This window comes from Mus caroli, chromosome 1 (genome assembly GCF_900094665.2).
Source record: "Mus caroli chromosome 1, CAROLI_EIJ_v1.1, whole genome shotgun sequence".
In the NCBI taxonomy this organism is placed as follows: domain Eukaryota; kingdom Metazoa; phylum Chordata; class Mammalia; order Rodentia; family Muridae; genus Mus; species Mus caroli.
This window is the reverse complement of record NC_034570.1, coordinates 17,541,026-17,556,351: the sequence shown is the minus strand read 5'-3', so window position 1 is coordinate 17,556,351 and position 15,326 is coordinate 17,541,026. Positions and strand designations below refer to the sequence as shown.

Genomic DNA, 15,326 nt, shown 5'->3' with positions numbered 1-15,326 from the left:
GCCAGCAGCACCATAATCTCACTCTCGTCCAAGAGAAGAGATGGGCTTTGGGGCGCCCATTTTCCAGAGGTGGTAGGGGACACAGTCAGTGGTTCCCTTTTCTCTAACATTGTAAGTTACTGCATCCTGTCTTGAGAGGCAGGTCCTGGGCTCACTATCCTCCATGATCCCTCTTGAACTCACTGGGGACGCCACAGTCGCGGCGGAGATTTAAGCAGTTTTATGACTTTCTCCCACTTACATGGAAATTTCTGGAAGGAGGGAAGTGGGCTCCTTTTCCCAGGCTTCTCTGTCAGGAGGAGCTCCCTCACCACAAAGGAGCTACTTTGGAGTTTTATGCCCTCCCCACACCCCACCCCTGGGGATGGGAAGGATGTTCTGCGACTCGCAGGCTTGTTGTCTGAAGCTAGGATGGAAAGTCACAGCCTGCAGGCCGGATTGAGTCGCGGGAAGCTGCTGGGTCCCTGCCTGGCGCTCTCCGGGTGTGTCCATTGAATTGTGGTGGGCTGGTCCCCAGCGCGGGAACCCAAGCGCCACTGCCAGAAGCTTAGCCCCGGCTGGCTCGCTCCTAGGCTAGCCAAAACCTGGAGGGTAGGACAGAACCTTTCCTGCCCACACCCATCACCCGAGGATGGCAGGACCAGGCGCGGCATAGCAGCGGGAGAAGCCCAGAGACCCGCTCGTCCAGTTTATTCACGAGGCATCGAGCGGACTTCGCCCTCCGGACAGCTCCGAGTCCCAGGAAGAACCGAACCAAACTCATCCTGGGAGACCGACTTAGGGCCAAGCCGGTATTCTGCCGGGGTGCAGGGGACAGACAGACTCGAACCCTGCTGGGTGTGCACGCGTGCGAGCGTGCCTCCGGGCATCCCGCACACCCTCAGTCCCGTGTGCCGACACTCCTCGGGGAGGAGGGAGTGGCAGCCACCAGACTGAAGGAAAGCGAGGGACACCTCACAAAGTGACGCCCCCAACAGGTCCGGATTTGGTACTGGAAGCGGCAGAAATCCGGACCTCCCCGGGCCTGCTCCGCACACCCCGCCGCCCCCGCCCGGAGCCCCGACTCTCGACAAGTCCGCCCCCCCGGGGCGCCCCGTCGGCTGCGGGTTTCCTCCTGCAGACCTGTCCGCGCACATGAAGCCGCTGCCCCCGCCGCAGGCGCCAGCGCCCCCCTCGCGGTGCCCGTGGTGATGCCATGCCCCGCCACCACGCGGGAGGAGAGGAGGGCGGTGCCGCCGGGCTCTGGGTGAGGAGCGGCGCGGCGGCGGCGGCAGGCGCGGGTGGGGGGCGCCCGGGCAGCGGCATGAAGGATGTGGAGTCCGGCCGCGGCAGGGTGCTGCTGAACTCGGCGGCCGCCAGGGGCGACGGCCTGCTGTTGCTCGGCACCCGCGCGGCGGCGCTCGGCGGAGGCGGCGGCGGCTTGAGAGAGAGCCGCCGGGGCAAGCAGGGGGCCCGAATGAGCCTGCTGGGGAAGCCGCTCTCCTACACCAGCAGCCAGAGCTGTCGGCGCAACGTCAAGTACCGGCGGGTGCAGAACTATCTGTACAACGTGCTGGAGAGACCCCGCGGCTGGGCGTTCGTCTACCACGCGTTCGTGTGAGTACCCGCGCCCCCAGCCCCGAACCCGTGTGCCCCTAGCCATGCCCTCTGTTGGGGAGCCCCGGGGCGCACTTGGCGCCCGCGCCCTGGCCCTAGGCGCGGAAACGCGTGCGCGCTCACACGCAGAGCTACACACACGTGGTGGTTTTTATTTCTTTGCACGTGTTTGCCATCGGCCCTCTGGAGCCCTCATTCTCTCTGGTCCCACCTCTCGCTCTGGTTCAGATAGAGCCCTTTTGCCCCAAAGCACCCAAGGGACTACCGGTCAGTTCCAGGTACCTGGGTGATTGAAGGCAGAAGCTGGACTTAGGCGACTCAGATAATCGGGAGCGATTAGGTCCTGATATGCGGAAAGTTAACTGAGTGGGGCGCCCAGGAGCTGGGGATAGCTCCGGGAGGTTGTGCACCAACCTGAGACTGGAGAGACTGGGAGGGCATGACGGGGTGGGATGGAGTGGAGAGGAGAAGGTTAAGAGTGGGTCCACAGTCCGCTCTGGGGTCAAGCAGAGGAAGCTGCTACGTGGTGGAGAGAGAGAGAGACTAGGTTGTAAGCGCGCCCGGAAACACGCCTGGCCACCATCACAGCTGTCATCAACGGAAAATCTGTCAGTGCACGTAGTAGTCATTGCCACATAGAGGTGGTCAGAGTCTAGCGGGCTACCCAAGCTCTGCTGCAGGCAGTGCTAGCTGAAAGTGGAGAACTGGGGTTCAGGAACATGGCCAGAGGTGCTGTAGAGGAAATGAACAGGGGCCAGCTGTGACCTGGAGCAAGCAGTGTGTTTAGTTGACACTTATGGCATCGAGATAAAGTGTGTGTGTGTGAATGTGTGTGTGTGTGTGTGTGTGAGTGTGTGTGTGTGTGTGTTGACTAAAACCTCACCATCTAGCAGAGTATTCGAGAATGAAAATGAGAAAATGGTTGGAAGCAAATGTTTATTTTTCCCTTAGGCATTAGAAAGCTTTCGGTGGCTCTAAAGTTTACTACTGTTTTGCCCGACGTCCATTCATTCAATCTCCTGTTAGAGTTAGGTGTATCTGAACGACAACTTAAGGTTGTTTTTATGCCTATTACACCCTGTCTAATCTTTTTAAAGGAAGCCCCGCTTCTTCTTGCCCCCTCTCTGCCCCCTCCTTCTTTATGTTTCGATGAAATACAAACATATTAGCCTTAGACGACCTCCAGAGAAAGTTGCAGGCACATACTGATTGATTCCTTGTTTCTTACTTAGTTAAGATATGTTTGGAGCAGACCAAAAAGACCTTTCAGAAATGAGGCATGCCGTCCTATACTTCTCCCTTATGTGGAATGAAGAATTGGCACAAACCCAGGAAACTCAAAAAAAAAAAATCATAATATCAGGAGAGAAGGAGCTGCTTTTATAAATAGGTGAACCTGAAATGTGACCAGGTAGAACTCAGGAAACTGGTGGAGTCTGCACTCTGGGGCCCCGGTGTCTGGAAATTTTTACAGTTCCAGATTGTTGTGAGCATGTAAGCTTAGGTGAACTATTCCAGCCAGCTTCATATGTTTGCAAGGCACACATAGGGAATGTTGTATTCTGTCTAGCATCGTTACATTCAAAATATAAGGTCTATTCTTTGCTGATGAAAGAGTCATAAATATTTGAATGTAATTAATGATAGACACCCATGACACTTGTTAAGCTCATCTCCTTGGGTTGATATACAATTAATTTAGTATTTAATGACCTAATAAATTATTTTGACTGTCAGACTATAATGTACATTTTTCAAAAGGAATGCTGAGGCTTAATGTGCTGTAAATATGCACAGTATGGATGATGATATTTTTAGACATGCTCAAAATGTTCATGGCTTTGAGTTTTAAATATGATGTAATACAGTATCTTTTATTTGGGTAAAGTACACAGTATGGGTTCAGAGGAAGCTTGACACTGTTGCACATATGGATGTCTCCTAAGCATTGTTTACACACAGGAGTGAAATTTCTCAAAATGCAGCATTTTCTTTTTGATGCCTGGTGGTTAAGGCAGTGTTTCTGTTTGTTTGTTTTGTTTTTGTTTTTGTTTTTAACACTTTGATAATTTTTGTTTGTTTGCTTGTTTCTAGTTTAAGTATTTTCTTGCTAACTAGTTTTATCAGTGAATTCAGTGAGGGATAGAACATGAGTTGTGTGCTTGTCAGCACAGTATTGCTTATGTAAAGTTCTTCATAATGTAGCAAAGAGCCTTGAGGTCTGTAGGCAGGGAGCAGTTGAAGATACATAGCACAGAGTCAGAATGGACAGAGTCTGAGGCTGGGGGAAGGACAGTGGGGCTGTGGGGAGATGGAGGGGGTGGAGGATCATCACTACTTATGATTTTAAATGAGGTTTTGAATAGCCGGAATTAACACATTACATTAATAAAGCAAGGTTACTTTGAGCTGCAGGTCTAATAAGACCATTCCAGGAAACGGTAAGAAAATAATTTCTATAGAGGTGTAACTAACTAATGCTCTGCCAGCCTGGGAATCCTCAAATCTTACTTTAATAACAGTTTTTGTAGGGTATTAAGCTCCTTGCCAAGAACAAGCACACTGTGATTAATGAGGCAGTTCAGGGATGAATTTACTTGGTTAGCCCAGGATTTCCACAGCCAAGAAACCAGAGAAGTATGCTTAACATTATGCTTCAGGTAAAGAGAATATTCTGCTAAAATATGCAAAATAATTATTATTATAATGACATTTTAATGGTCTAAAATGTGATCTGATGAGTGTATACCCCAGCCTACTGGTAAGAATTCTGGCAAGAACGGAGATGGTCTGCTTCACGTGATTTCTTCCTGTGAGTTTGTGGGCCCTAGGAGATCCAGGCATTTCCTGCTTTTCTGGAGTCCCCGAGAAGCAGTGTGTTCTGTCTTAAGCTGTGATACAATTAACCAGATGAGCTCTTAAAATAGGAGATGATTTCTCTGAGTTGGTTGTTCCGTTTAAATTGCCCTTCTTTGGGGAAGATTTAGAAGAATTATGGTAGTGGTAGAGGAGTTCATGAAAGGATTCCTAATGTAAATTTGTGTTAGTGTAGCAAATACGATCAGTCCTGAGGACTCACGGGAACACCCATGCCTGTGAGATGTATCAATGCAGATACATCCAGCTAACCCATCCCATTGCCCAAAGCATCCTGTCCCTTTTAGTACTGTGGGTGAGAATTCATAACTACTTTAAACTAGAATATTCCAACCCCCCCCAAACTAGGGAGCCTGGAGTATAATAATAATAATAATAATAATGATAATAATAATAGACAGTTATTATTATTATTATTACTATTATGCTAGCTACTACTGACCATACAAATGACCATTAAATTTCATTCATTTGCTGTGAACTCTTTCTACAGTTATATCTCTTTCTGTCCTTTGCTGCTTCCTCAGTGCCTCTCTGCTTCTCAGAATCTCTTCTCTGCTTCCTGGCCGTTTTTCTTCTATTTACAACCCCATAGCTGCTATTCTGACACAAGTTTTATTAATAATGGCCAAATACGATTACATCATATATAGGTTTATCCATCTACACATATCTGAGTGTCTGTGGTACATGCTGATTTCTAAATTAATGAGGCCTCTGATTTCAAGGAGGACGAGCACCCATGTGATTTTAAGCATTTCAACAAGTGTGAGATGATACTCTCAGGGATGTGTGGCAGAGAAAACAAGTTACAAAATAGAACAATGCAAAAGAGACAGCAATGCCACTCTGGACAGAGAAGCCAGCAAACAACATTCAAAGTGGAAGTGAGGCCTGGGCTGAGTTTGGATGGTCAAGTAGCCCATTTTCAGAGGAGCAGAACGGGGGTGTGGGGGGTGTGAATGAGCCATCTTGAAAGAGAAAACAGCTTTAGTGAAAGCGTGGGGTCCCAAGTGTGTAGTACTTTAAACTCATTGCAGGATAAAGCCATCTTCAAGGAAAGGAGTAGGGGGCTCACAGCTTTCTTGTAGCTTTGATGATGGAGATGGTCATGGAATTGTAGGCTGAGTCTGTCTTTACTCTTTACCCTGTATGACATAGAGCTGAATGAATGGCAAAAATCAAGAAAACACATCTTAACTTGGAAAGTAAATTCGAGAGGGGATTTAAAATGGAGACAGTGCGGTGTGTAATTAGGTGGAAAGAGTATTTCAACTTTTCCATTTATTCTGAGCATTTTTTTTTATCTTTAAGTTCACCCTGCAAATGTCTTTTGGTTCTCTATATTGTTCTGGAAAAAGTGGGAGATGATTGCCCAAGGAGCCAAGGGAGTGAAGGTGGGGATAAAAGGAGAGGTTTAATCAGAAATGTTCCTTTTTCTCCCAGAATTCATTCTTAGAGACTTTTGTACAGTGTATTTAGATCATTTCCCCTCCAACTCCTCCTCAACTCCTTCTGCTTCCCTCCCCTACATTCATATCTTGTTGTTTTAATAACCCTCTGCATGGCTGTAGGGCTACCCACTGGAGTATTTACAGTCCCAAAGATGGGGGCCACACCCCTAAAGAAGACTTTTCCTCCCCTGCAAGTCATCAGCTGAGGATAACCCTGCAGTTGGGAGAGAGGTATTGTTAGTCCATCTATGGGGATGTAAACTGATCTGATCCTGCGCAGGCAGTCACACCAGATATGAGTTCATGTCATGTCTAGAAGATACTGTTTTGTAGTACTTCCTCCTGATCTGTGGCCCTTATGCTCTCTGTGAACCCTGTTACTTGATGTTCCAGAGCTTTGGTGGGTAAGGGGAGAGGTGTGAGATGAATGTCCCATTTAGGGGTGAGTACTCCATAATCCTTTATTTAAAAACAATATTAAAGATACAGAATTGGTTAGATGTTTTCACCCGTCTGGTGGGTCTGTGGGGATGATTCCCATCTGTGGTTTTGGAGGTAGAATTGTCATTTTGTAAGATACAATGCAAGTATATGGCCTATATATGATGGTAATATATGACCCAAGTTCACAGAAATGCAAAACAATCCAGACTTGCTCAAGTAGAAGCCGATGTTCTTAGTCAGCTGTGTGGGGATTGTAAGAAATAGGATCGTGGGGCCCTTATGGTTCCATGGACTTCAGGTCAGCAATACCAACAGTTTCAAGAACATAGAAGGCCCCATGAGAAAATATGTTGAAAGAATAAATTCATTTAGAAATCTTGAGGGTAATATAAATGTCTCAACCCTACACCTTGATTTTGAAACCCTTATCAGTTTGTGGTAATTCAATCAATGCTTTAAAAAGTGGTGAAAGGAGCTAGGAACACCAGCAAGAAAACCAAAGAGTGGGACTTTGAAGGAAGACCCAGAATGCCATAATAGAACACCTCAAAGACTAGAGAATTGGATGAGGCTTCATTGAATTATTTTTGAATGATGTTCCTTAAGAGTAAGACCTCTGTTACTGAAACCCATGTGGAATGACACAGGTTTGTATGATCTTACTATATGGATGTATGAAGTAAGAGTAATAAAAATTAGGCTCCAGTTCCCCTGGAACAGATCAGAAGACTTTCATGTCATCTCTCTGAACTAATTACAGCTACCTCCCCAAAACTCCATCCCTCTGATGACAGGCCTTGCTGGGTTGCTCTGTCCTGTGTCTTGTGGCTATATCTTTGCTCCTATGCTATGCTGTTGAATATTTCCCACTAAGTGTACCATGACTTTTTAACACATATTTCCGACTTTCACTGTTTCTTCAAACTACAGTACAAATGTGGCTTCTCTGGCACACTCCTAGGCAGTTAGCAAGGATGAGGTAGGAACCATTTGTCTTAGATTTATCACATTCTGTGAGTGCCATTACAATGATACTTCATCCATCTTGGTGGTCATGGTGCCACCTTGCCCCAGCCCTTCAGTATGAGGGAAAACTTCCCATACAGGAGGTCTACATAATTCTAAATTTTAATTTAATTTGTGTATATAATAGTGCCTTGTTAAATGCCAACTCAATGAGTGAGGAAGTTCCCCATGCAGACACCTCAGGTAAGCCAAAGATGAAAGAAATGCCACATCTTTGCAATTCTCTTAAAGATGCTATAAGTATCCCAGAAGGTGGCTGTGTGACCTGCAGCATTTTTACTAAATAGCTGATGTGAAGCAGTCAGTTGACCCTTTGTGCCTCTGACTACTCATCTGTGCTTGGGCATCACAGTGTCTATGACTCAATGAGGTGATAGAATTGAATGAGTCTAAAATACCATCCCAGAAGGAACAAAATACTTGGAATACTAAGTTATCTGGCATCTTAATCACGCCCCCCCTTCTTGTGTCTGAGCTGGATAATTGTCTCCTAATTCATGGCTGTAACTTCACACCCTTCTCCTTAAGTGCCACAGCATAGCAGAAGTCACCTTTCCAAAATTTAACACTTCTGGCCTCTCATTGGAGAAGAAACCTGTTCATGGCCTCTCTCCACTCCATGTGCACTCAGCCCTTAAAATTACAACCCTTGTCCTGAGTCATTAACACCCAGAATCCTGGGCGTTGCACAGCTGTGGTCTGTTCGTGCATCTTAGTTCATTTATCAATATTCCAAATGTCCAGACTATAGTAGTTCCCTTTTTGAAAATGGAACTATATGGTACTAATTATGTTCTGTATCTGATGCCATTAGACCAAAATAATTGTTTATTATTTATGTAAGAATTCTGTTCCAAATTAAAAGTCTGTATCGATAGAAACCGATACATTCATTAAAAATTAGGTATTTGCCTTATGTGCAGTGAGGCTCAACTTATGCTGCTTTATATTCAGCTAATATAGTAATGTAAAATATAGCATGGCTAGTCAGCCTATTTTATAAATATAATAAATATTTTTTATACTTGAGGTCCATAATCCAATTGAAAAAATGTTAAAATTGTTGCTATATCATTATCAGGACTAGTATGGCATAAAAGAAACAGAAAAATTGAGAACAGTACTTCAAAACAAAATAAAGTCAGGGTGCAAGAAACACTATAAACAAAGAAGATGGCCAGAAACCTTTTGATAATTGCTTGCAGAGAAGTAATGCCAATATTAATTTTTAATTGCAAATGGCTATTTTGGCAGATGAAAATGCCAACAGGGCATGTTTTACCCTAGCCCAGTGTGCAAGACCACTGGAAGTCCAAACATTGACTAGCCAAGCCCGGTAATATTGGATAATGTGTCCATCATCCAGAAAAACCTTAAATTCATTCAGTTATGTTAAGATTGGCTGATAATTTTACAGCTAATTGATTTTAACTGTATTGTAACTGATTTTAACCCTGATTTGCAAACATATTGGGCATTATTCTCGTTGTAATAGTTATGAGGCCATTCTAGACTGTTCCTTTTTACCCAAGGCAGGGAGATCTTTGATTACTGTAATGTTACAGTTCACATTTCCTTGTCTGTAGCCCTGGATCCAGTTTCTCATCTAACTAAAAGCCACGATGTATAGAAGGTGATGTGCTCAATGCTAGTCATTTCACAAAGCAGATAATATGGTCTTAAAGATATCTCATAGGAGAATATGATTAGGTTCAAATTCAACTTCAGCTTACTCCTACTGATTTGATGGCTATGAGTAAGTTCAGTGCCAGTTTACTTAATCTGTGTAATAGCACAGGATATATCAAAATACAGCATTAGCGTTGTATGTGAGAGCTGTGTGTATCTGTATGATATTTAAAATATGTATACTTACACTTAGTGTGGTGACTGCCTTTAAAACTGTAAATAAGATTAGGAATAATATGGTAGAAGGTTTTCGTTCCATTCTAAAATTTTAGGATTTTATCTATACCTATTGGGTAATCTTTTAAACAGATTGAACTAAGGCACGCAATAATGACATCCTATTTTGTCTTTTCTTTTTTTCTTTCCTTCCTTCTTTCCTTCCTTCCTTCCCTCCCTGCCTGTCTTCCCTCTTTCCTTCCTCCATTCTTTCTATCCATCTGTCTGTCTGTCCTAATGGAATTTCCTAATGTAGTCCAGGTTGGCCTCTACTTCTCTGTGAAGACCAGGCTGGCTTACAGTTGTAGTCCATTTGCTTCAGCATCACAAGCTCTGGGTTCCAAGTCTGATTATCACATGAAGCCATCACTGGCTCTCATTTACGGTGTTCCCCTCTATGGCTGATGATTTGAAGGAGATCAAGAGCAGAGATGATTGGCTTTGAGACTGGCATTGAATTAGGATGCAGTCTGAGGAAATAATGTAAGAAAAGAGGAAAAATGTAACACTAGTGTGGAGTTGTATTTAGGATTATCAAATGGAGAAGATGGAGATGGACTTACTATTTCTGGTAATTGAGTTGGGCCATTATATAGATAGTGGGGCCATTAACTGAAACAGGACTTCAGGTGACAAAACAGGTTAAGGGGTATGTAGGGAAAGATAAACATGAGTTTAACTTTAGAGATACAGAGCTTTTAGTGCTGATGGAATTTCTGATAGCGTGTTTACAGTCTCATGTGAATGATGCTTTAAAATACTGGAGATAAAAATCACAAGGAAGTCAGTTAAGATAAAGTTAGTAGGTCATGATGGATAGCTGGAAAATTCCAGTCATTAAGAGAAGAAGAAATGGAGAATGGAGTGGAGTAAGAGCATGGTGTGGGGAAACAGACTACACGTGGACAAGTAGTGTTTAACTTAAAAATATCCACTGCATACTCAGTTGTAGTCATAAGGCGTGTGTGCATCCAAGAATATCTGTAATCTGGTTCCAGAAGTCTGTACTTTCCTTATAACTGGGAGGATAGCACACACCTCAGAAATGCTTGTTTATCATAGGAGAGCCTCTGAGGTAGAGTAATAGCTTTATGTAGTTCTATTTCAGTTCACCAAATGCATAGGACACAGAAGTAGAACAGTCATAACAATGACTCTCATTGAGCCCATTAGTTCCTTCAGGATGTGTTCCTGAGCTCGGGGGTTACTATTCTTATTGATGTACAAGTTGACAAGTAAAAAAATATATGCAACTTTGTTCACAGGCTGCAGTTTGACCAGTAATGGACATCAAATGAAAGTTGAGGTCCTTAAAAGAAAGCTAGGCTACATCTTTAGATTCAATCCCAGCATGGGGTCAGAACAATGAGAAATATTTTAGTCCTCACAGTGAACTCAGCTACTGTAAGTAATATGGTACCATTTTGTTTTTACTCTGAGGTGACCCTGTAGACCTAAATGTCAAACAGCATCTATACTAGGTGAGAAGCATTCAGTTGCTGTGCTTATGTTGTTCCCGTTGACTTCAAAAGGGATTCAGGCCACCTGTTTGGTGTGACCATGATCTCTCTTTGGTGAATGTTGAAAGACACTCCACTGAGAACAGAATTGCATCTCTACCAAGAAAAATCTCCTTACATGGTTCCCCAGAGTTTTGTATCCGGTATTGATCTTGATGAGTTACTTCACAAATTCCTGTTTTTAAACAAGTTGGGTCATGCTGCTGAGAACTGTTTTCCAGAGCTCCTGGGTGTGTAGTTTTATTCTAGGCTTTGGAGCTGAAAGAAGATAATCAAAATACATTTATAGTTGACATTAGTTGATGTGACCAAGACAACTATAAACAAGAGTAGTCAAGAAACTATCCCACTATGCTGAAGATCACAGAATGTCCTTTTAATCAAATGATAGGTAACACAATGTAATCAAACATTCAGTGTTGATATTAAATTTAAAGCTTATGTGTGTACTAGAAATAAATGACATTTTTTTGTTTAAAAAAAAAAGAATGAAACAAATACTCAACTCTTTTTTTTTTCCTCTTCTGGTTTCTTGTTGGTTCCAATTCCCTTTCAATGCTATAGACTTAATATAGATTTCCAAACCATGTCATTGGATATTTAAGAGTCATCTATTGTGTCTTGTTACATTTGCTTCAGAGGCCACATGTAAAGCCACAAAGCTAGTTTCACCAGAATGAGCATCTGACCATGGGGAAGCCACACAGCACAATCGGGGGTTCACTGGAGTGCTGTATGTGTGGATATGAAGAAGGGGAGGACAGAGAGATCTCTTTGCTTGTGAGGAAAATGATTGAAATCATCCAAGTGGTTCATTGACCGTGACCATCCCAGCTGACAATCACTTGTTCATTGGAACAGAGAGATGGTGTGTACAGGGGGCTTATTTAAGCTCTGCAGTGTAGACATGTCAAATGAAGAGATAGTAATGGGTACAGGGAGAGAAAGCCAGCATTTGGGGAGATGATAAGATAGGGGAAAACATAACAAAATAAAACCATAGAACTATAGCCATGCAGTATTCATAGGAGGGCAAGACTCACATAAGGACATGGCTGTGGTGAAGTATTACACAGAAGAAAGATAACATTGTGCCTGTAAACACGTAAAAAGAGGCAGTGAAGTGGTAAGCTGGGGATAACTGAGGCAGGGCCAGAGACCAGTAGAAAAGTCAGACTTCTAGGAGCCTGTAGCATCTTCAACCAGTCTCCCAGGGAACACACTCAATGTCCTGGACAAAGGAGATGAAAACAACAGAGTCAGGAGGCTGTGAATAAACACAGAAATCAGCATTTCCAAAGACACCTGATATTCCAAAGACACCCATGAGCGTGCTGTCTCCTGAAGTATGAAGCATAACTAGAATGCAGACCTCAGGGACAAGAGCAATGCAGAACTGCATCAGAAGGAAAATCTGGTGGAAAGAGAAATTCCCCGTCAGAGAGAAGAAGCTGATAAGTGTCTAGCAGTGCTAAGGAGCTTGAGATAGGGCACCAGACATTGCTGTAGGAATGAGAATGAGGAGACAAATCAGGCTGTGAAACCAACAACTCAATGAAATGGGTGAAGAGAGAAGGAGAATGGCATATTAGGAAACAGCTGTGTAAAGCTAAATCTTGAAATTCTCTAAGCAGTGCTAAGTCTGTCCAAATGCACAAAGTGTATGGAAAGTCCACCCTAAAAAGGGAAATTAGAATAATTGAAATGATAAAGGTGGCAGAAAAAGAGAGAATTGAAATTAGGATTAATACATGTTTAGTGTAAGTAAAAAATTAAAACAAATTTAAAAGAAAAAGGAAAAATGGGATAATAGTGTTGTAAGATATGACAAGAAATCCCTGGGTAAGGAATAATTCTGTGTCTCTCCCTCTCTTTATCTTTCTCTGTCTGACTGTCTCTCTCTGTCTGTCTCTGCCTCTGTCTCTCTCTCTCTACCCACACACACACACACACACACACACACACACACACACCTGTCTCTTGAGTTTAGGAACACTTGGTCATCTTTTAGCCTTGTTCATCATGAACTGGAAACACATGCAACAAGAGATCTAAATTGTGAACTGTTGTTTCTCACACACCTACACATAGATGACTTCTAAAAAGTACCTTATTGATTTTGTGGTGTATAAATGAATATGAAACCTATGAATAGTGAGGATTAGCAATGCATGCATATACTGTGTGTGTTTCTATACTACTATACTTAGAAAGAATGTGGATGTCACAAATACCTTCTTGTTCTCAGTCTCCTGTCTTTCTTTCTCCCACCATCTCCCTTACCCATTCTTAGAGGAAGCCCTGCATTTTCTTGGAGGCACTAGGGACAAAGTTGTAATTGAACCAAACTGACCACATGATTTCCCCATTGGAATTTTTGGAAACTTCGTTTGTATACTTTTACCGATGAAGAGTGTTCTAGAATGATCAGCACCATGACTCTGAGAACATGAGTTCTTAGAGTAAGTAATTCCTACGATATCATGTTCTCTTGTCTTCTAGAACTCAAGGGTCCATGAACTGAGGGGACTTCAGCCCTATAATACTTTTGTTTAAGCTCTTCTACCAGGTTGTCAGAATTAAAAACAGTAACTAGGAAACAAGCAGTGTCACTGACACTGTATAACTACAAAGCATGAATTGTGGTGTGGAGATTCTCTTCAGATAGACAGACCTCCAGCATCTGGGCTTGCTGCCTTTCCCTCATATTAGCAGAGTAGTGGTTAGTGTTTCAGCCTAGTTTCCACTGACTTCATGATTGGTCCCACTAAGAGCTGTTGGCTACCATCTTCCCCAGGATATTCATAATGAAAAGCATCCATTTCTGGATCAGCATGATTGGTTTCTTAGAATATTTTTGAAATTTTGCTATTTTTAACATGTTATTTCAGCAAACAGAGGAAAACTTTCACTTTTGTATCATATTTCCTTCCTGCATATATTGCATTGCTATTTTCTTTTATTGAAAGAAAGCCTGAAGAGAAAGTATTTCTTGCTTCCCTAAAATGCTCACACATACCCTACCCCAATGAATGTAGAGATCTCCATTTTCCTCCAGTTAACTTCTGTGATGTGGTGCACTTTTGCTAAAAGAAAGTTGACAATGAATGGAAATAAAAAGCATATAAGACAGGCCAATATTTGATTAGAGATTGGAAAAATGAGTTTAGCATGTTGTATACTTGAATTTCTAACAGAAATGCATCCTTCTAGTTTTTTCTTTAATATAGAAAACACTGTCTTATACATATGTTTGTATGCATGTACACATATACAATCAAAATGTGTGAAAACACCCCTTCTTTTAAAAACACAAACAAGGATTGTAGGAATAACTTCAGCAACAAATGGTGAGTTTATTTTAAGAATAAGTTTCATAAATATATGTACCTCTAAAAATAAAAATAGTAAAAGTTCTATTTTTTTTCCTCACTAAATATGACAGTTGTGTTCAAGTGGAACAGCTTGTAGTTACTGGTGATCTCATGTCTGAAGAACCACAGGGATTTTTAAAGGCATGTGCATATCCCTTGGTATATATAGGTATTTCACTGCTGTTTCTATACACAGATTATCCAGGCAGGCTAAAGCGACCTTTTCTGATGGGAAGCTGTGCACAGATGGCATATACTCTACCAACCTAGGGTTGCCGGAATGTAGGATGTCTTCTAACAAAAACAGAGTTATCAAAGACTTTTTAAATGTTAGCTGCTCCTTTATAAGGCAGCATTATTGTTCGAAAACAAGTGCCCAGTCAAGGCATGTTGTCCCCATTATACACCATTATTCAGACATATCTGTGAGTAATGAGGTAGAAGATACTCTTCTCTTTATCACATTGGTAGGGGTTCATCTTATTTACTAGACACATAAAACCCTCAAATTAGTTAGAATCATCAAAGCTCTAATGACCTTGTTTTTTATCCAGTAGGAAGAACTAGAAGCAAAATAAAGCTACCAGCAGAGGGTGTCTTAGTAAAGATACACACAGGGCAACGGGGCAGAAGTCAATCAAGTCTTGTAGATCAGGAGGGTACTGCAAATAATTTTTACTGGAACACTAGTAATTCACATCTCCTTTTGTATTGTCCATGATGTCCTCATACTACAAGCACATAGTTGAATGATTCCAACAGTGATCTCAAGTCCAAAGTGCTGAAACTGTGTACTGGGTACCTAGTGCTTTCTAGTGTGTGTCCTTGTCCTGTGGACAGAGGAACATGGAGACATGTTTGGTGAGTTAGCTGGTGCTGTGGGTGAAGTAGAAAGGATGTTGCTGTTTAAAGCATGTGCAAGTGTGAGGTGAGTTATAAGGAACAAGAGAGTACCAGTCAAGAAGAAAAGGAACTCAAGAGACAATAGGAACATATAACTGACCTAGAGTTAAAAGAGAACAATGCCTTAAGGTGAGCAACACACACACACACACACACACAGAGAGAGAGAGAGAGAGAGAGAGAGAGAGAGAGAGAGAGAGAGAGAGAGAGAGAGAGAGAGAGAGAGA

At 42.6% G+C, this 15,326-nt stretch overlaps 1 protein-coding gene across 1 annotated transcript in view; it reads left to right on the top strand.

The window, feature by feature from the left end:
* The first annotated feature begins 367 nt into the window (after positions 1–367).
* Kcnq5 (potassium voltage-gated channel subfamily Q member 5) overlaps positions 368–15,326 on the top strand; it is a 596,471-nt gene continuing 581,512 nt past the window's right edge. The window contains exon 1 of the mRNA XM_021158603.2: positions 368–1,596. Coding sequence (XP_021014262.1) covers positions 1,196–1,596 — 401 coding nt within the window. The 5' untranslated portion in view covers positions 368–1,195. The remainder of the gene's footprint in view (positions 1,597–15,326) is intronic.